The sequence below is a fragment of the Delphinus delphis genome, chromosome 12, assembly GCF_949987515.2.
Source record: "Delphinus delphis chromosome 12, mDelDel1.2, whole genome shotgun sequence".
NCBI lineage: Eukaryota > Metazoa > Chordata > Mammalia > Artiodactyla > Delphinidae > Delphinus > Delphinus delphis.
In genome coordinates this window covers 61,340,893-61,362,062 of record NC_082694.2, presented here as the reverse complement: position 1 = coordinate 61,362,062, position 21,170 = coordinate 61,340,893, and the positions used below count along the sequence as shown (strand labels likewise).

General features: G+C 41.0%; 1 protein-coding gene across 2 annotated transcripts in view; it reads right to left on the bottom strand.

Moving 5' to 3' along the window:
• The window catches only part of FEZ2 (fasciculation and elongation protein zeta 2), a 65,471-nt gene extending 45,929 nt beyond the window's left edge, over positions 1-19,542 (bottom strand). For both annotated transcript variants that reach the window (XR_009521469.1, XM_060026834.1), the window contains exons 1-5: positions 19,283-19,542; positions 14,887-14,995; positions 8,136-8,252; positions 5,283-5,424; positions 3,724-3,992 (exon numbers count right to left, since the gene is read on the bottom strand). Coding sequence is in view for 1 of the 2 variants with exons in the window: in XM_060026834.1 (XP_059882817.1) it covers positions 3,724-3,992; positions 5,283-5,424; positions 8,136-8,252; positions 14,887-14,995; positions 19,283-19,536 (891 nt within the window). In the remaining variant the exon portion in view is untranslated. The remainder of the gene's footprint in view (positions 1-3,723; positions 3,993-5,282; positions 5,425-8,135; positions 8,253-14,886; positions 14,996-19,282) is intronic.
• Positions 19,543-21,170: the final 1,628 nt, after the last annotated feature.

The following is a 21,170-nucleotide window of genomic DNA, read 5'->3' as shown; positions in this document are numbered from 1 at the left end:
GGGAAGATGCCGCATGCCGCGGAGTGGCTGGGCCCGTGAGCCATGGCTGCTGAGCCTGCGCGTCCAGAGCCTGTGCTCCGCAGCGGGAGAGGCCACAACAGTGAGAGGCCCGCGTAGAGCAAAAAAAAACAAAAAAAAAAAACAAAAAACCTCCCAAGTGGACAGTGGAAGCAGGAAAGGAGAAGGAGGGCTGCTCTAGGAAAAGGCAGGAGCATAAATAGAAGCATCACAGCCCAAAACAGCATAGTCAGTTCAAAGAAGTGCATGTGGGTCATCAAACCCATTAACAGACAGTGCCCTTCAGCCATTCCAGTCTCTACTCCCCACCCGTTTCTCTAGATTTTGAACAGGATAAAGGAGATAGAAAGTTTTTCAATCTGTTGAGTCTCATTTGCCAAGAAGATCCACTCTTCCAACCTGTCCTTCAAACAGAGAATTGGAGAGGGAAAGAACAGCCTGCCCTGCCAATCAGGAGGGGCAGTGACACAGTGGCCACCCCTTCGAAAACAGCTCCCCACAGCACTGCTAATAACCTTACCAAGTCTTTCGTTTTCTCTGTGGCATTTATTACTACCTGAAGTTACGTTGTCTATTCATTCTTTTCTTTGTTTAGTGCCTGCATCCCTCATTAGAATGTAAGCTCCAAGAGGCCCGGGGCCTTGCCTATTTTATTCACCACTGTATCTTCAGTGTCTGGCACAAGAAAGACACTCTGCAAGTATTTAATGAATAGCTTTATCTTGTCCAACATATAACAGATTACTTTAAAAATCAAAACAAATCAACCTTTCACTTTTATAATACTCAGTATTTTAATATTTATAAATAGCATCCCTATGCCCCCTAAATTTTTTTCTCACTGCAGCAAATGTTTCAAACAAAGTATGTCTCCAAAATGAACACCTAAAGAGTTTAACTCTGTTCTATTCACATGCAGATATTTCATTATAGTATCTCTGGACCTAAGAGAAGAAGCTAGCAATGATGGATAAAGTGTGATACCAACTACAAATTGATGTTTTGTTTCAAAGAAATATGCTAAGGAAAAATGGCAGGAAGCTATTCCATGCTTAAGGAAAAAGTACAAGTCCTGCTAATAAAACATATCTAAAGTAGAAAGAAAAAAGTGACCAGTGTTATTAGAAAACAGGTAAGGCACGATACCACCAATTCTTAGAAATTAGTATCACTGATGATAGCTAACTCATAGAGATCAGGCCTTTTTGCCAAAACTGTATATTATACAAAAGGTCTGGAAAGGAGGTTATCTTGGAATCTGTTTAGCCAACTGGCCATTTCACTTTAAGGTTCTTTTGAGCCACCAACCACTATTTTCAGAACCATAGGTTTCAGGCTCCTTGTGTCACAAATGGAATGGTCTTTTGCCATCATTTCAGGCGTCAGAAAGAAGGAGGGAACTAGTACTACAAGTTTAGCCGTGCCATTACTAGCCTGATTAAAGGTTTTGACACAAATAGCAGATCAGAACTCAAGAAGTCCAAATATTGTGAAAAGAAATTTTACTGTTCCTATGAATCTATTTCAAGACTAATAAAGGTTCAAATAAGACCTAAATGTTGCCCTGTCAAATTCATTTCTCAATATAAATGCCATGTAAAATTACACAACGAATCCACTCTAACCCTTTTTATATGCGAGCTAGAAAAAGAAGCCCTTAAATGTCTCTAGGGATACATTTATTTTCCTCAGCCAAGTGTTAACATGAATAAATGGAGGATTTACATGCAACCCCTAAAAGCAGATAGGAAGAAATTACCAACCATGCTATGACTTTTTAACTAAGCATTTTATTTAATCACACTTGCATAATAGGGCAATTTAAAGGGTACAATTTTTTTTAAAATCTGAGAAACAAAAAATTGTCCCTAATATTTTAAAGCAAACTTTCCAGGACTGTATATTCAAACAAATGTTTTAGTTTTTGCATGTTTTGGTGGGGTTTTTTTTGTTTGGTGGGTGCTGTTTTTTTCATTGTTGTCACTAGAAGTGACTAAACACTTTTCAACCAATACTACCATTTCTAAAAAATATTTTGTTCCACATATCTGGCAACTTTTGCAAAGTCAGTTTATAAACTGTCTTTTCTATGTACAAATGACATTACACTAAGAAAATGTGCATTTACTCATAGGCCAAAAACAGCATAATGAATGAGCTAAATGGTAAGATTCTTTTTGTTTGTATTAACTCTCATTGGTGGCTCAGCACCCCAGAACTGCACTCTCTTTCCTCAATTCCATCAGTCTGATTAATGAGATCTATTTCTCTGATAAGTATTCTTTAGAAAAAAGTGAATCAAGACTTAGTCAAAGACAGAACTTTTATAATTGCAAACCATATAACAGCCAGTCTGTGATGATCTGCATTACCATGTTATCAATATTATGAATTTAAAAAGTACACTCCCTTTAGAAAAATGAATCCCTTTGCCCATCCAGAGCTCTCCCGGGTCTATCTGGGGTCTGCTAACAGATTGGGGTCGACAACTGCATACAACCTTCAGAAAGGCCTTTGGATTGGAACTGAGTCCCAGGATGTGCCCTGGGAGGAGTTGTTCAGCAGGTTTCAAAGCCTCTGTCAGGCCCCTCCACCTCTGAAAGATAAAGTTTTTACTGCCCTGAAGTCCTATAAGGCTTAAGATGGAGATTTCGAAGTCCCTGGTCTTAGCATTTGGACAGACCTGTTGTTAGCTCTTGGTAGTAGTGTGTGATATTGCATTTGGGCAGAGACAAGTTCTCAGCCCAGGCCCCAATTCTCTATGGGCAACATTCTGTTTTGAGCACTTGAATATGTGGTTTACAAAATTAAAATCCCAGTGTTCTTACCAGAAAAAAAAAAAGGGTTTCTCTCCTTTTATTTTACTCTAAAAATAAAACCAACAGTTCTTCACATACAAACAAGATAAAGGTGACAAGGTACAAGGTCTCAACTGATCAAATAATGAAATGGCCATAAGACCAATAAGGAAATGCATCTCAAATACTTAACAGTTAATGTTTATAATGAAATTTAATCAAGTGAAGTTAATAGGACACCTTAAGAAAAATGAAAAGCAGAAAACAAAAAACTTCATACCAAGAGTCAAAGATTCAAATATCCTAAAGTTGTTTTCACCAGTCAGTTATATTCTAGTCTGCCAAATACTAGGCCAAATGGCCGATGTCATGTAACTGCCTCTAACATCCTCACATTCCAACTTCACTCACAAATCAGGAAATGGTTTACAAGTCAACCTATGCTTTTAGGCTCAGCACAGTTCAGCTCCCTCTAAAAGCACCCCTTTTTTTTCCACTATACAACTCACAAGAGATAAGCAAAAACAAGAAAGCAATACCATTCATTTGCCCACCAGCGGAACATAAAGCACCCCTATTAACACTCCCATGTATTGTAATGGTCACCTGCTAAAGCTTCTTTTCTTTCAAACATTCTCCTTTATTCCCCCTCTTCCTTCCACTTACCTCCCTCCTAAATATTTCAGCATTGAATTATCCAGATAACCATTATACCCTCACCAAGAAAACACCTTTCTGAAGGAGCAGAGCACAGTGGCATTCTTGAACAGAATCCCTTTAGCTCTCTGGTGAGAAGCACCCCTACTCCTGTATGCACGGGCTCTGCCTGCCTCTGCTGGCCTGGAGCACTGGAATGACCACTGAAGCTCTTTCCAGTGTGTGACGCTACATGCAAAACATCACTTACTGTGCCGGGCAGGTGACTTCTCTCGTTCTTCCCATTCTGAGAGCTGCTGTTCTTGAGCTTCTTTTTCTTTTTGGCTGTTTCTTTGTGCTCTTTCTGTTTGTTCTGCACTTCAATGAGAACCGAAATAAAGCTGTTCTTCACTTCCTTTTCAAACTCCAGTTCATCTCGCAGGGCCAGCTGCTGCACCAGCTCTTCAGAGTACTCCTTGATGGCCGTCTCAATTTCTTCCAGCAGTTCATTTAATTCAGATACGGACAGCCTTTTCACTCCTATGACCAAAAAGCAAAGCACAGCAGACACTAAGACCAAAATGTTTCAAGGCAGCACAACAAGGTGTTTAATGCCAAAGAGCAAAAAATCATATTCTAAGTAATTAAATTGTTCATGATCTTCTCAGAGTCCTCACACTTCTGGTGGGCAGGTCTGAGTAGAGGTAGGTGGGCAAAGTTACTTCTCAAATGGCTGAGAAGAAAAGTATAACAAAATTTTTTTGTCTAAAAATCAGTAAAGCAATTATACTCCAATAAAGATGTTAAAAAAAAATCAATCATTCCATGAATAGTAGTTCAGTCAAGACTTAATAAGCTTGTAAAAGAAGAAGAACAAACACAAAAGTAGAGGAAGGGTACAGAAAATACCTGCTGACAAGAAATCACAAGCAACTTAGCAGGGCTCTGGGACACTTCTGAAGAGAAAAGAAGGTAATTTGAAAGAATTAAGCTAAATACATATTTTTTATTAATTTTCACTGGAGCATAGTTGCACTTTTTTGTTGTTGTTGTTGCACCGCGCAGCATATGGGATCTTAGTTCCCTGACCAGGGATCAAATTCGCAACCCCTGCATTGGAAGGCAGAGTCTTAACCACTGGACCACCAGGGAAGTCCTGGAGTATAGTTGCTTTACAATGTTGCGTTAAGCTAAATATATATTTAAACACATATGCCCCAATGTGTGAGTTTTATTGAGAATTGGGAAGATGAAGGGAAGAATATTCCCTGAAACCCCCTTTCAGTTTTTTCTCAGCACTTCCCTTTATGTGAGAGGACATCATTGAAGTTCTAACCCTCAGTACCTCAGAATATGACTGTATTTGGAGATAAGGTCTTCAAAGAGATAATTAAGTTAAAATGAAACCATTAGGGTGGGCCCTAATCCAACGTGACTCATGCCCTTAAAAATGAGAAGATTAGGACACAGATACACACAGGAAAGTCCATGTGAGGACAGAAGGAAGAGGCCTCAGAAGAAATGAGACCTGCTTAACACCTTGATCTCGGACTTCTAGCCTCCAGAACTATAAGAAACAAATTTCTGTGGTTTAAGTCGCCCAGCCTGTGATACTTTGTTACAGCAGCCCAAGCAGACAAATACAGTATTCAAAGGTGAGTATGACACAGTCCCTGAGCAATGATGAATATATGCGTCGAGTATCACTGGAAGGCAGGGGAAGGGTATATAACCCAGCCTGTGAGAGCCAAAGACTTCTGGAGATGGTCCCACTACACGGCTGAGGTATACAAAAGCACAAAGAGTACTGATATAAGTCAGGTTTCTTACTCTCTTCATAACTGCTTGTACTAGACCTCTTAAGAGTTTGAATTTCCTGGGAAAGCATTGAAAGCCGATCTGACTGGGTGGGTGTTTCATCATCTTCTGGGTCTGGTGACTCCTGCATCATTTCTTCGATTTCTTCAATCACCTTCCAAAATATACAAACCACTGTTAATTAAATACACATAGGAAAAATGACCCACCTGTAACACGGCACTCATCTGAAGCAACCACAGTAGAAGTACACTAAATTCTCCATTAACCAACAGTGTGCAGGAGTCGGTGTTCTCAATAACAAAAATTGACTGTAAGAGTACACATGGTTTATCAAAAAAAAAAATTACAATACACTAAACACAAAAATAAACAAAATATGATTTAATATGTCCATCAGGATTCAGTAGGCCCTATCAGATCTTGTAATGTCTGAGAAACGATGCTACAAACACACATATAATCTACTTCAGACATGCCAGAACCAGATCATAGTTAAAAGAAAGCGACAGAAGATTTACCATATACCACACCAAGTGCTCAATCTAAAGCTATTTAACAAAACTGACATAAAATTTAGAAAATACAACAGTGTAAAAAAATTTATATGAAAAGCAAGAAATTACCTCTATGGTAGCAAAATTTTCCTTTAACAGCAGGAAAAGAATTTCATATATTAATTCAACGGAAAATAAAGGTATATTTAATAATTACTTTAAATGTAGAAGTTTAAAGAGGAAAAAAAAGCTACACGAAAGCAGGAAAATTTCAGAAATATATCTGCTTTTGAAACAATGATCCACTGTCATATGCTGTGTTGCTCAAATCTTACAGCAGTTTCTTGTCCTGTTTCAAATTCCAGAAGTTGAGAAGGATACAGAACTCAGTGAAAATTGGCTATTTACAATAGCCAAAACATGGAAGCAACCTAAGTGTCCATCAACAGATAATCGGGTAAAGAAGGTGTGGTATATATATACAATGGAATATTACTCAGCCATAAAAAAGAATGAAATAATGCCATTTGCAGTAACATGGATGGACCTAGAGATTATCACAATAAGTGAAGTACGTCCGAGAAAGACAAATATTATATGATATCACTCATATGTGGAATCTAAAAAATAGTACAAATGAACTTATTTACAAAACAAACAGACTCACAGACACAGAATACAAACTTATGGTTACCAAAGGGGAAGGGGAGAGGGAGGGATAAATTAGGAGTATGGGACTAACAGATACACACTACCATATATATAAACTAGATAAACAAGGATTTACTGTATAGCACAGGGAACTATATTCAATATATTGTAATCAATTATAGTGGAAAAGAATCTAAAGATACAGATATATACATACATATATAAACAAATCACTTTGCTGTATACCTGAAACTAACACAATATTGTAAATCAACTATACTTCAATAAAAATAATTTTTTTAAAAAATGGACCTAAGAGTTTAAAAAAAACTACTTAAAAAAATACAGCATGAATCATCGAGCCTAACGTATCTAACACTTAGTACTAAGGAAAAACAGGTAAACCTGAGCGAGTGGGGATTATGCTAATTAGTAAGAAGAGTTTCCAAAATAGGCATTTTAAACAGGAAAATGAGACACTGAAACAGGCTACAGAATCTGTTTCTCTCCGTCCTTTTTTTTTTTTTAATTTATTTACTTATTTATGGCTGCGTTGGGTCTTCGTTGCTGTGCGCAGGCTTTCTCTAGTTGTGGAGAGTGGGGGCTACTCTTCGTTGCAGTGTACAGGCTTCTCGTTGCGTTGGCTTCTCTTGTGGAGCACGGGCTCTAGGCACGTGGGCTTCAGTAGTTATGGATCATGGGCTCAGTAGTTGTGGCTCACGGGCTTAGTTGCTCCGCGGCATGTGGGATCTTCCCAGACCAGGGCTCGAATCCATGTCCCCTACATTGGCAGGCGGATTCTTAACCACTGCACCACCAGGGAAGTCCTCTCTCAGTCTTAAAAGCAGAGATAGTTTATGGTTTTCAGGCAGAGTATGGAGGAGACAATGAACTTTCCCTGGAATATCAGGCTGTACCGCACTCAGCCCTCTAACTTACTATCTTGTTTTTTAAGCACCATGCTCTTTCCAAGCTTCAGACAATCCAACCACAAATATGACTAAGGAGCATCAAAATGACATATTTTTAACATACTCCTCCCAATCTTGCCACAATACCTCTCTTTACCGGCCTTGTCTTTCCAGCCTAAAAATACAGTGTGGTAGAACTCAGTCCCAGTAGCCATGGAACACTTGACTTCACGAAGAACCTCTTGCACCACAGTTTGACAATACAGCAGAAGTGGGAAGAGTATTCAGAAAATGAGAAAGCTGATTCAACTGGTTTTAAATGAATTCAGGGTTGACATTATTAGAGCATTCCACAGGCCTAATGCTCACTTCTTTCCTGGATACACAATAAAGACTTCTGATAAGTGCTAATGATTTCTACATAGGTTTTAGAGAAACTAGATAATTTCTGCACCGATATAGTTTGCCCATGTCTGGTTAAATGTAAAGAAAGAAGAAAATTCACAGGATTTTTTCTGATTCCAGTGTAAGCAATAACCCTCTTTTAAAGTAACCCGCTGTACTGTTTTAACAATGCTTATCTTGGAAAATTGCATATATTGAAAAATCTTCCCAAGTAACATAATCCAACTGCTTCAGATTACATATACTTTCTTCTTTCCTCAGGAGAAAACTGTTAAGCCTGTATTACCAGAAAATACAATAGAAATAAGTAAATTCCAACACCCCATCACTTATGGCCACAATAAGAAATCGTTTTTCAGCCAAGGATCCCTTCCCTTGATGGATGGGATTCTCCTTTGTACCTGGTCTGCCGTGAAGAGGGGCTCGTCGTTAACGCAGGAGACGATGATTGAATGCATATCCAGCTGTTCTCGCAGCTCCTCATCGTCTGAGGTATCAAAGAGCAAGCTGTCACTCGTCTAAAAACAAAAACTACCCACTGTTAAGAGGAGGACATTCTGATCACAACTAAGTCGAAGCATCTGCGTAAAGGAGGCTGCAGAGGGAAGCATCTGCTGAGAGCTTCAAAAGGCAGATATTATTACAGCCGCTGTGTACCAGGCAGTGTGTGAGGTGCTCTGCATAGTCATCTCAAACAGAAATGAGAGGAATGTAGAATAAATATGAAATTAAGGTGCTGTATATATCCCCTCTTGCCCAAACAGACACACACTTAGCTATTTATTCCAAGGGGAAGAGTGTCTAGGAAGTACAAAAATATATGGTGTTCGATAGCAATTTATAGGGAATTATAGCAAATGGGGGCGGCGGGAGACGGCCAAATCTTATTTAATTAATGATCTAATAGGAAGATTAGTATATGTAAAAATTCCACAGAAAACATAGAAGTTAGTTTGCAAGTAACTAACTTTAACAGAGTAAAAGATAAGTAATCAACTCCCTGGCAGGTGGGAACTGTCCACGCGGATCATACTGAGCCCTTCCAGTTGAAAATCTATCTCTTCTTCCAAAAAAGAGTATTTCTAGGTTCCAAAAATATCTTTAAACCAAACTATGCTGGAGATTTTCTCTTTGCCTTACTACCGTTTCTCTCCCCAATCGTGCCCCCAGAGACTGACCTTTATGGGCTACATCAAAGGATGCCCTTGGCTTCTGGCTTCCAGGTGGATTAGCACACTGGTAGACACTAGCAGGAGACTGGAAGGCAGGAGGGGAAGGGCTGGGCATTTATTCTGCTGTCTGCCTCCCTACCAGATTCCAAAGGCTGCAGCTCCTGTCAAGCTGACCTCTCCCCCATCGCTACTCTCCCCAGGTTCTGGTAACTTCTCCCTCTCCTTACCTCTCTTCATGCCTAAGGGTGCTAAAGGGCTGCTTGCTGTTGCCACCACCAGGGTATTGCACCATGTCTACCTCATATGGTGTCTCTTAACCTGCCCACATGAATATCAACAGCCCCTATAATAATGACCTCACCTTTACTAACTATAAAGGCCTGATCTAGAAAACCCAGCAGATTAAAATGGACAAGTGATCATCTATCCATCATGACATGACCATTCAGACGATGAAAAGAACAAATTAGAACTCTGTTCATCAGAAGGAGTGGCACACTGAGTTCCCAAAGAACAAATGGGCAACTAGGAACTACGTAAGAAGCAACCGTGTAGTTCTAGCAGAGAGTACATAATTTAAAAGATATATATTTTACCTGGGAAAATTATTTACCAGTACAGAGGATATATATAAAAATTGAAGATACAGTTGGATGGATGTAGGTCCCTACTGCCTCCCTAGCTCCTCACAGGTCTGAAGTTTAATGGTGAATACACCCCACAGAATAAGAAACCTGCAGGTGAGAAGTGCAAAGAAAAACACTGACGTGCTGCCTTTCATAACATTAGGCTGCGGGAGGAGCCACATCAGCACTCCCGCTCTATCTGCTACCACATACTGCAATGCCATGCTGCACCACGGGGATGACACGCCCCCACATTTGATTTCTCACTGCACCATCAGGCTAGGAAAGGCCTGGACATGGCCTTCAACATATGAAATTTCAAAAAGCTGTGTGGGGGAAGGAAAAAAACCCTAAAAGCTTCCAGAGAGAAAAAACCATCACATTAAAAGGATCAGAAACCAACGCGTCATTTGAATTCTCAACAGAGAATTAAAAAATCAATGCAATTTCCATGTTTCAATAAATTCCACCCTAGAATCCTATATCCAGCTAAACTAACAATTCGGTAGGGGGTTAGAATAAAGAGATTTTCAGACATTCAATTTCTCAAAGAATGTACCTCTCAGGTACCCTTTCTCAGAAAACCACGCAGAGTATGTTCCATTAAAACCAGGAGGAAAACCAAAAAAGGAAGCAGACATAGGATCTAACACAAGAAAGAGGTGAAGGGAATTCTTATAATGACAGTGAAGTAAAGATCCCAGAATGATGACTGTGGAGCTAAACTAGAGAGTAGCCAGTTCAGATTAGAATTGTTACTGCAGAAGGAATTAAGAAAAGCATGAAAGAAAAAGAGAAAGAAAGCCTGACAGATTACCTAGTGTGTTTCACTTACTAAAATGACTTTTATGGCTCTGTTGAGGTTGAATTAGTGAGCTAATGATAACCTAAATCAACCACAAAAAGGCAATTATTACTACCTTAAGAAAAACAAAAAAACAAAAAAAAAGAGGACACGCAATCATAAAATGTACTTAAATGTGAACATTTATATAGTCAATATAGAGCTTCCCTGGTGGTTCAGTGGTTAAGAATCCACCTGCCAATGCAGGGTACACGGGTTCAAGCCCTGGTCCAGGAAGATCCCACATGCTGCGGAGCAACTAAGCCCGTGAGCCACAACTACTGAGCCCCTGTGCCACAACCACTGAAGCCCGTGTGCCTAGAGCCCATGCTCCACAATAAAGAGAAGCCACCGCAACAAGAAGCCCGCACACCGCAATGAAGAGTAGCCCCCACTCGCCGCAACTAGAGAAAGCCCGCGTGCAGCAACAAAGACCCAATGCAGCCAAAAATAAATTAATTTTTAAAAGAAAGGTCAATATGAATGATGAAGGTTAATATAACCAAAAATTTTGACATAATTATATTGGGAAGATGAGGGAAGCAAAAGTTTTTGTGAGGGTTGTGGTTGGAGGGCTAGAGGGAAGACTTTGAGAGTGCTAAACCCTCATCCTCTGGGTAGAAAGTAAATGAATAAAGTCTAAAGTTGAATAAAATCAAGTAAAATGATAGGAGAATGTTATCTGCTGGATGAAAAGTTGAAGTAGTTGAAAGCGGTTGCCTCTGGTAAATGGAAGTCAAGCATTATGAGGTAAGTAGGGCAGAGGCTGCTTTTTCATGTTGTCCTACAGCTTTAGTTCACTTTTTTAAACTAGACAGTTATCCTGTTAATAAGAAAGGAGAAAGGTCAAGAGATGTGGCTCTTGATGAGAGAGGATGTTTGATTTCAAGATAGTAGAAGTGGAGATGAAAAGTGCCACACGAGGGTGTACGATGATGTAGAGTACCTAACAATTACATTCACTGATCCTAAAACTTCAACACCCTCCCCCAAAATCACAACTCTATGTTGTGACTTGAGGACCATAGTTTTGTCTTATTTTTCCCCCTTATAGCAAGTGAAAGTTTTAATTTTAAAATTACTCCTAAGGAAGCCATTATTATCTTCTGTTTCTACTCTTAAAGATAAAAAGGTGCCTTAAACAAAGTCCCTGTCCCTGAAGAAATCCTCATGATAGAAGGAAAAACACGGCACAGGAGATGTTCCTAAGGCAAAATGATTCAGAAGCATTCTATCACATAAGCATGATCAAGAATGGCACTGGATTTAGAACAGGTTTACAGCTATTGCCAAAACACATGAGTGATACCAATACGCCATTAGAATAAATTTCCATGACAACAGAAATGATGATCCCAGACCATCTTTCCAGAGAGGGAGCCAAGCCCATTCCCCACAGAGATGGCATATGCTAAGGGCTGGAATCCCTTTCGGGCTTTGAAAACTAACCTTGGCTGTCATGGGTATCATCATTCACGCTCCCATTCGGCATCAATGTGCCTCTTTGCCAAGCATTCCCATCACTCCTTCCTATGCCAGGTTTAGATACAGAGCCATGGTTCTGTTTCCCTCTATAAAACTGAAGCTGCCTCAAATGGAAAAAATGTGCCCATGTAAGAACTTGGAATGTACCAGTTGCCTTCCTCTAGAAAAGACCCATCAAATTTAGAAGTGTGCCATCTTAAACAGCAATGAAAAAACCTTAAAAACAAATCTAGGGAACTATGGTTTCCTGTTTTTCTCATCCTAACCAAAAAGAAACCTCTTCCCCTTTTGTCAAAAATTTCATATAGGGGACTTCCCTGGTGGCACAATGGTTAAGAATCCGCCTGCCAATGCAGGGGACAAGGGTTCGAGCCCTGGTCCGGGAAGATCCCACATGCCGTGGAGCAACTAAGCCCGTGCGCCACAACTACTGAGCCTGAGCTCTAGAGCCTGTGAGCCACAACTACTGAACCCACGTGCTACAACCACGGAAGCCCGTGCTCCTAGAGACCGTACTCCACAATGAAAGAAGCCACCGCAATGAGAAGCCTGCGCGTCACAACGAAGAGTAGCCCCCACTCGCCTCAACTAGAGAAAGCCTGCGCGCAGCAACAAAAACCCAACACTGCCAAAAATAAATAAATAATAAAATAAATTTAAAAAAATTTCATATAGACACTGTTATACAACTGGAATAATCTAAAGAATGCTTCTGGGGCTTCCCTGGTGGCGCAGTGGTTGAGAGTCCGCCTGCCGATGCAGGGGACACACGTTTGTGCCCCGGTCCGGGAAGATCCCACATGTCGTGTAGCGGCTGGGCCCGTGAGCCATGGCTGCTGAGCCTGCGCGTCCGGAGCTTGTGCTCCGCAACGGGAGAGGCCACAACAGTGAGAGGCCCGCGTACCACAAAAAAAACACCAAAAAACACAAAAAACATTAATTATATGCTACCTAATAACATGGTTGCTTCTTATGTCATACCTTGTTCTTCAGGAACTTAATGTGTGCTATTCATTCCTGAGGACTAGACTTCTCATCTCAGTTGTATTCATCACCTGGGTAGTCATGTCAAGACAGACAGATGTTAGATGATCACTTGTCCATTTTAACTTGCTGAGTTTTCCAGGTAAGGGTTTCACAACCAGTACTAGTACTAAACTCCACATCATTACTAATCACTACCCTTGGCTATGCCATTGCTCTAGCATTGAAAACAGTCAAAAGGCAGATAAAGGGAGTGACGTCCCCAGAGGCAACCAAATAACAATATTCATTGAAACTGGATTAGAGTGTTCCATTCATGCTACTAATGTACTTCCCTTTGAAACTATGAAAAGATCTCTTCTCTACTATTTTTTAATATGTCAAACAAAAAAGTACTCATTGACTGGCTATTGTGGATTCAATACTATGTTAAATAACATAGAAAACATTTTTAAAACACTTTCCACCATGGTGTCTGAACTTATATAGCCTCACTGATGAGATTATTCATTTGTTCACTCAACAAACATCTGTCTTAGTAATCAGTATGTGCCAGGCACAGTGGTGGTTACTGAAAGACAAATACAAAGATACCTACCAGGAGGTTACAATCTAATGACAGACCCAGATATATAATAAGAGAACACAATAATGATTTGAGACACGGACAAAGCACCATGAGGACCAGCTTGCAGGAGACTAGGGGGCTAAATTCTGTGGGACAGATAAGTCCTTTACGATTTTCACACCCCAACAAGCGTAACCGATTCCCACAGAGAGGAGTGCATTTTCCTTCCGTGCTAGGATTGAGGCCATGGCAAAATGACCATCTGTCAGAGACACTGTAGATGGGAATTCCCCCCAAATGAGAGACTGGATTAAGTGTCCTTTAAAGTCCCTTCCAACTCTAAAATTATATAATTCCATGAGATCAGCAAAGGCTAAAACAGTAATAGGAAGCTTCAGAGAGGAAGGGAAACTTGAACTAAGCCCAGAATGATAGCTAAGATGCAAATAAACAGAAGACAGATCATAAAATATTTTGTTTTATTCCTTTCCCTAAATGTATGTCAGGTCAGCCTGCAAAACAGCTTAAGGGGATTAATAATTGGAACAAATAATAAATCCTATATCTACTAGAATACAAAGAAATATAGTCAGAATTATATATTTTATGAGAAAATAGTAGGGAGCAAGCTTTTCTGAATCACATTTTTAAGAAAATCATTTCAGAAAATGATTTAAAATACTCACAGCCCTACTGCATTATATTCCCAGTAACTGCACAAATACACTTAATGAAATACAGAGCATGCTAAAAGACCTGGCATGAGCTTACACTGCTATTTGATGAAGAATTTAAAGAGTCAGGCCCTGAAACTTTCATTTGGCCTCGTTTGTCATCAGTTTTAAACCACACTGTGATTTTCCACTTAAAGCAATTCTCTTCGTTTTTCTGTCCGCCTTGTTGTCCTATCACCTGTGCTCACACTTCTTACTCAAGGTGTCTTCACTTTCAGTTCCAAGACATATATAGCAGCCTCCAACAGTTAGCCAAGAACACATTAAAAAGCCAAGAACTGAAATCTTTTAAAGGTTCCCCAATGTTCACAGAGAAACACAATCTTCAGACGATATGTCACATCTAGCAAGTCATTAAATTCTTCAGAAAGTTAACTCTCTGTAGATATTCCAGTACCCTCTATATATTAAATCAAAGGCTAGGGTTCTTACTGACTGTTCTCAGCACATCAAAATTGTTATTTAAGCTGGAAAAAAATGCTGATCGTTGCTGTTCATACACAGGTGATGAAAATTTACCTAAACATAAAAAAGTTGAGTGTGTGCTGGGGAAGAATGGAGGGAAGTGCTAGCAAGCCGACAGTAGCAGAAAAGAGATGGCAAAAGAAGGCCACTCCAATTGCCATAAGCTTGGAAATAAGAAGCAACTCAACCAATTGTGGTTAAATAGAAATGCTACTTTTTAGTTCCATTATGAGAATCAGTTATTCAGAAACTACTGGTGCAATTCCTAACTTACCCTTTTTTCTGAGAGGTTCAGAGTAAGCAAATGCAAGGTCCTAGTATGGGATGACTTCCAGTCTACAGGCATTACATTTCCGTAATTATCTGTCAGGGCATTCCAAATCCTTAAAAAGAAGAAAACTACAATCAGTGAAACTTAACATTCTGTACATCATTATTAAACAGATACCTAGTACTACAGTGACAGAGAGAACAAAAAGCATCAGAGCAAAGAAACAGGAGGCTATTGTTTCTCAGAAAAGCATCAACAAAGTAGAGGCTCCAGGGCTTCCCTGGTGGCGCAGTGGTTGAGAGTCTGCCTGCCGATGCAGGGGACACGGGTTCGGGCCCCAGTCCGGGAAGATCCCACATGCCGCGGAGCGGCTGGGCCCGTGAGCCATGGCCGCTGAACCTGCACGTCCAGAGCCTGTGCTCCGCAACGAGAGAGGCCGCAACAGTGAGAGGCCCGCGTACCAAAAAAAAAAAAAAAAAAAAAAGTAGAGGCTCCAGAATAAGACGAAAGAAAAATCCTATCATTGGGCCTGACAAGAAGTCCTGAGGGAAGGTGACAGGACATAGAAAACTCTCACAAAGTCGAGAGCTGACATTTCCAGAAAACTCTCACAAAGTCGAGAGCTGACATTTCCACTGTATCGTGTGCCAGGCTCTAAGTAAGCAATTTACATATATTCTAAGCAATTTACATACATTAACTCATTTAATCCTCAAAAACAGTATTATGAAGAACAGTTATTATCCCCATTTGACAGACAGAAACTAAAGCACAGGAAGGTTAAATAATGTTTCTCAAGCCAAAAGAGGTAGTAAATACACTGTGCTTTATACTTATTTTTCTCTTGTAACTTCGGAACATATAGACTATTTCATAGAATGAATAATCTCTCTCTAACCAAAGAGAAAGAATTTTCTGGAGAAAGAATTCAGTCTCAATGTGAGACTAGGGTTTAATATCTAATTTATAATAGGCTAAGACTAAGATAAGATGAAAAGGGAAAGAAAGGGAGTTCACAATAAAATGCAGATTATACCCAGTGCAGTTACCCTTCCTTATTATCAAACAGCATTTTGGGGAGGCAACAGGGTAAAATGAAAAGGGTACTGGACTAAATTCAGAAAACAGACTTGTCTACATTCATCCTCAATGTGTCTTTGACTGTGTCCCTTAACCTCTGTAGGTATTAGCTGGACTTTTTAAAATGAGAAGCTTGGACAAGAATAGCAGACATTCCTTCCAGCTCTATTACTCTAAGCATTAATTCAAATGAGTTGTATTGAGAAAAGTCCCAAACCACAATGGAAAAAGGACTGCAAACTCCAATTTCATGACCAAAATTCATTTCAGCCCCAAAATATTAACCAGCATTTTTGTTAAATGACATTATATGAAAAACATGAGTTCAGAAATATAAATGAGATGAAATTTAATTAGGGTAAGTAAAGTTAAACACTACACATATAAGCTACTTAATGGCCAGAGATACTCACATAGAAGTCATAAAGAAAAAAACAACCAAAAAAAACCACCACCCTAACATTTATAACAGGTATCCAATTGTGAATAAGCCACTAAAAAATTGGGTGGGTCTCTTTTCCAAGCATGTAAGATACTAGGATACAAAAACAAGACCACCAGGGACATAAAAATAAGAATGCAAGCTTTAAAATAGAGAAACAACATACTGATTTAATAAATTGGGATTTGGTGCTAAAGAGAAGAAGCAATGTGACCACAACTGCCAAAAATCCCAAAATGATGTTTGGCTTTGGAATGCACATTAGCCGCAATGAAAATGTGAACCCAAAAAGCTCTAGAAAACTGGCTCATTTACCCAGATAATCTCCCATATGCACGGTTCATTCCTGTCCTCCTCTCTGCAGGAATCATCTCCTCTAATGCCAGTATGCTCAAATTGGAAACAACACTTCTGGATGCTAAACTTGCTGGGTTTCTGGCCCACATCTTCCTGGGTAAAAGATTTGCAAATACTGAATAACTGACCATGTATCTAACCCTGGGTAGGAACTACTAGCATATTCTAGTAGGTGAAAACAGTCCAGAGTTTTTGAGGTTTGTTTTGTCTGCTTGTTTGCTCCTTCTTAAATGAGGCTATAATAAAAGGACAAGTGGAGTGGAAGATTTCATGTAGAACTGACTGTGGGTGAATTTGATCTACCAAGAAAATGAAGCACAATTCACAGTCCTCTATCTTCACCAGGGCCAGAACATTTGTGGTTGGAAGGACATAGGGCCGAGTTAACTGAAAGATCTGTAGAAATCTCCAGTCAAGACATGAACTGCCTTGGTCCTTATCATAAAGTATTACAGCCAGTCATGAACAACTAGCAGGGCAGCTCTTTTCCAAAGGTCAAAGTGCTGCTGACATTGAATCCCACACCAGACCCTTCTGAAGTAAAACTTTAGCAGATAAGCACAATCTGTATTTAACCAAAACTAAAACCGGGACTCAGAAGTGAAATAAAGTGCCCTAAGGCAAGGCACTATCTGGGTGAAAGAATTCTCAGCTGTCTCTAGTCAAAGAAACAGGAATGGACTCTATCAAGCAATGGAGAGCAGATTTATGCAATAGAATGCAATAGAATAGGGACAATGAGAGTGGTCTACAGTGAGAGTGGTGAGCAACCCCAGCTCAGAAAAGAGAGAGAGAGATTCCCAAATCAAGGGACATGCTGTACCACCAACATAACATCTACTATCTACTAAACCATTATCAAGAGTAACAAAACTTTTAAGTTTTATATCAACTGAAGATTTAAGCAAAGGCTAAAATACACTACTTTTCAGACAGTACAGGTGATGCAAAAATAAGGAATCTTTATCTGTGTACAAACCGCTAATCTGTTTTGAGAAGTTATTCTTGATAAACCCAAATATATAATAAATATAATTTTAAAATCCAGAGAATGTCCTGAGTCTAGTGATTCCGAGTATATAACTCTATGCATAACACTACCTTCTCTTTGGGAATAGACTGTTTAAAATGTCATCTTTTGCCACTGATTGCATGCATATCTGTGAGTATAATATCCAATCAAAAACTTTTCCTTTTATGCCTGGGCAGAACACTGTACAGAGGCAGCAATGAAAAGATATGGTCTCCAAGCATAGCTGGGCCTGAACCACTGCTATGTTTACAGGCCCCCATTCCCAACCCCCTCTTCCTGATAAATCTTCTGATTCGCAGAGGAAACTGACAAGCCCCTTTCTATGCCCATGAATCCTTCCCTCAAGAATTCTTCCCTGACCTCTCCATCCCTTCAATGCTCTGAAAACCCACCCCTACCCACAACCTCAGTGTTTACTCCATAATTTCATCCTCAGCCTCTCCAGGGCTCCTCTCCCCCTACATTACAATATTGTCAAATTCCCTCACTCTCATCATTCCTTTCTGTATCTTCTGGAGTAAAACTATGGAATAATTACAGCCCTTATCTAACCAAATTATAACTGGGTTTCTGGGCAGTTAAATAACCTCTGTCCCTCCATTCCCCTAGCTCTCATAAAGCCCTGCGAATTTCCTATCATTGCACTTAGATGATTCTGTAATAATTACCTGTTTATGCATTGGTCTCCCTACCAGACTAGGAGATCCTTGCTATTAATAACCAGAGCTTTTGCCTCTGTGGGAACTCACAATCTGGGCTCTCAGATGGAGCCAATAAATTCCTGTGGCAAAAACGCTGCTGCAACGTCGGTACCTTTGCATGTGCTATATCCCTGAGCTAGAATGCTAGACCTTTTTTCACCTGGCAGGCAAACTCCCACTCACCCATCAGGGTCGTTTTCACACTTCTTTCCCTATGAAGTCCTTCCTGACTCTCCCCCTCTCCCTCTATATTTTGTACATATATCCATTACAGCGTTTGTCACACCCATACAAATGTCTGTTTACAAATCTAGCTCCCACCCTAGACTGCCCTCTGCTTGAGAGGGGTAATGTCCAGTCATCTTGGTATTCCCAGTGAGAAGCAGCCTCTGGCACGTAGCAGGCGCTTAAAAAATGCTGGTTGAATGAATGAATGTCTACACATGTGCCCGAGGAGATACTATCTCTAACTACGGGGCTCTGTACAAGACTCCGCTCCAGACCAAACAGGGATTGGTTTCTAGGAAGGAGGAGGACGTTTAAGGGGTCGTTGGGGGCCAGGGGAGCAGGGGATTTAAATCGCCAGGGGCGCAAAGGCCTAAAGCCCCAAGGAAGGAGATAGGAGAACACGGAGGGGCGGGACCCCGGAGTTGAAAGAGGCGGAAGGAGGGTGCGGGGAGGAGCCTGCGGCCAGAGTCCCGCCGAGGCTGCTGACTGAGGGCCGGCGGGCAGGGCGAGGGGCTGGACGAGGGGCAGAGGAGGCTCCCGCCCGCGACCCGCACTCACTCGTCCCCCTGCAGGAGGCTGCACTCGGTGATGGGCCGCACGGCCGCCCTGGGGGGCTCGGCACCCGGACCGGAGGGACGGAAACACAGGCTCAGCTTTTCCTCCAGGCTGCAGGCCAGCGCTGGGAAACCGTCGCCTCCCCCGCCCGGCCCTGCTTCGGCCTCGGGGCTCGCGTTACAGTTCTCCTGGTCCTGGAGGCTCAGGGCCGGCTCCTGGAACTCATAGAAATCCTGCCAGTCCCCGTCCGCCGCCATCGCCGCCTGGTGCAGTCGCGCGCCCCGCCCCAGCCCGCCCCAGCCCCGCAGTCTGGCCCCGCCCCCGAAGCTCCGCACCGCCCCCGAAGCTCCGCACCGCCCGAGGCCCCACCCCCCTACCTCCGGCGGAGTCTTGGACCTGTCCCGGGCCTCGCAGCCCCGGGGTCTTCCCTTCTCCTGAGTCTTCTTTGAGTTGAGAGCTGGTCCCGGTAGAAAGGAAAACTTTAACTGCGTAGAGTCACTTCCTATAGTCTATCATTCAGGAATAGCTGTACTCTAAGATTTCCTTAGTGGGAACCTGGCCTAAATGTGGCTAAAATAAAGGACTTCTTTAAACTTGCACCCGGTGTCACATTACTCCCCAAATCATTTCCCCAAAGTAACCTGGCTCCTTTGGTAACTTTTCAACCAGAAAAACAGCCATTGTCACTTGGAAATGCTTAAATGGTACCAAAATTCATTCCACAAATATTTTATGTCTCCCACGTGTAAAGCACGTGCTAGACCCTCTGCAACATACAAAGATGAACAATTATGTGAGTTAATATTTGCAAAGCACTTGGAACAGTGCCTGACAGTAAGTACCAAATGTGTATGTTTTATAACTAATATATGACTGCTCCCTGCAACGGGCTTACAATGCAGTTAGAGCGATAAAACTGGAAAGCGTTTATACCAAAAAGTATAACTGGGAGTAGAGAGTTACTGTTTAACGTGTATTGAATTTGTTTTGCAAGATGAAGAGCATTGGAGATGGTTACTCAAGAATATAAATGTACTTAATACCACTAAACTGTACACTTAAATATGGTTAAGATGGTAATTTTATGTTATGTGTATTTTACCATCAGAAAAAAAATTAGGGGAAAAGATATAATTCTAAGGGAGTGTGAATATGTAAAGGCAACAAATACCTAGGAGCTGATAGAAGCAGTATCTTTGGACTGCAGTAATCAAATACTTCCTTTAGGAATCAGAACATAGTTGGGTCATAAAAGATGAATTCCTATTCTGAAAAATAAATACGAAGTTAATAATAGAAAATAAGATTTTCCCAGTATGCTCTGTCCATGTCTTGACAACGTGGAAACCTATCCTCAAGAATACACGTTAGGGGCTTCCCTGGTGCCGCAGTGGTTGAGAACCTGCCTGCTAATGCAGGGGACACGGGTTCGAGCCCTGGTCTGGGCAGATCCCACATGCTGCGGAGCAACTAGGCCCGTGAGCCACAGCTACTGAGCCTGCGCGCCTGGAGCTTGTGCTCTGCATCAAGAGAGGCCCGCGCACCGCGAGGAAGAGTGGCCCCCGCTTGCCGCAACTAGAGAAAGCCCTCACACAGAAATGAAGACCCAACACAGCCAAAACTAAATAAATAAATAAATTATTTTTAAAAAATACATGTTAATACCAAAATTTCCTATTTAGCATTCTGATAAATTTTGTCTCGTATTTCAGTGATTTGTCCCATATTTAACAAGATACTTCTATAAATCAAGCCTAAGGAACTGCTGATAATTACTTTAAAGGCAATATCATTACCTTCCCATTTCCTTTGAAACCATGAAGGGAGGAGATGTTGAGCTCTACCAAGCCAAGAGCTAGAACTAATTACTCAATGGTTAATAGCTTTGGGG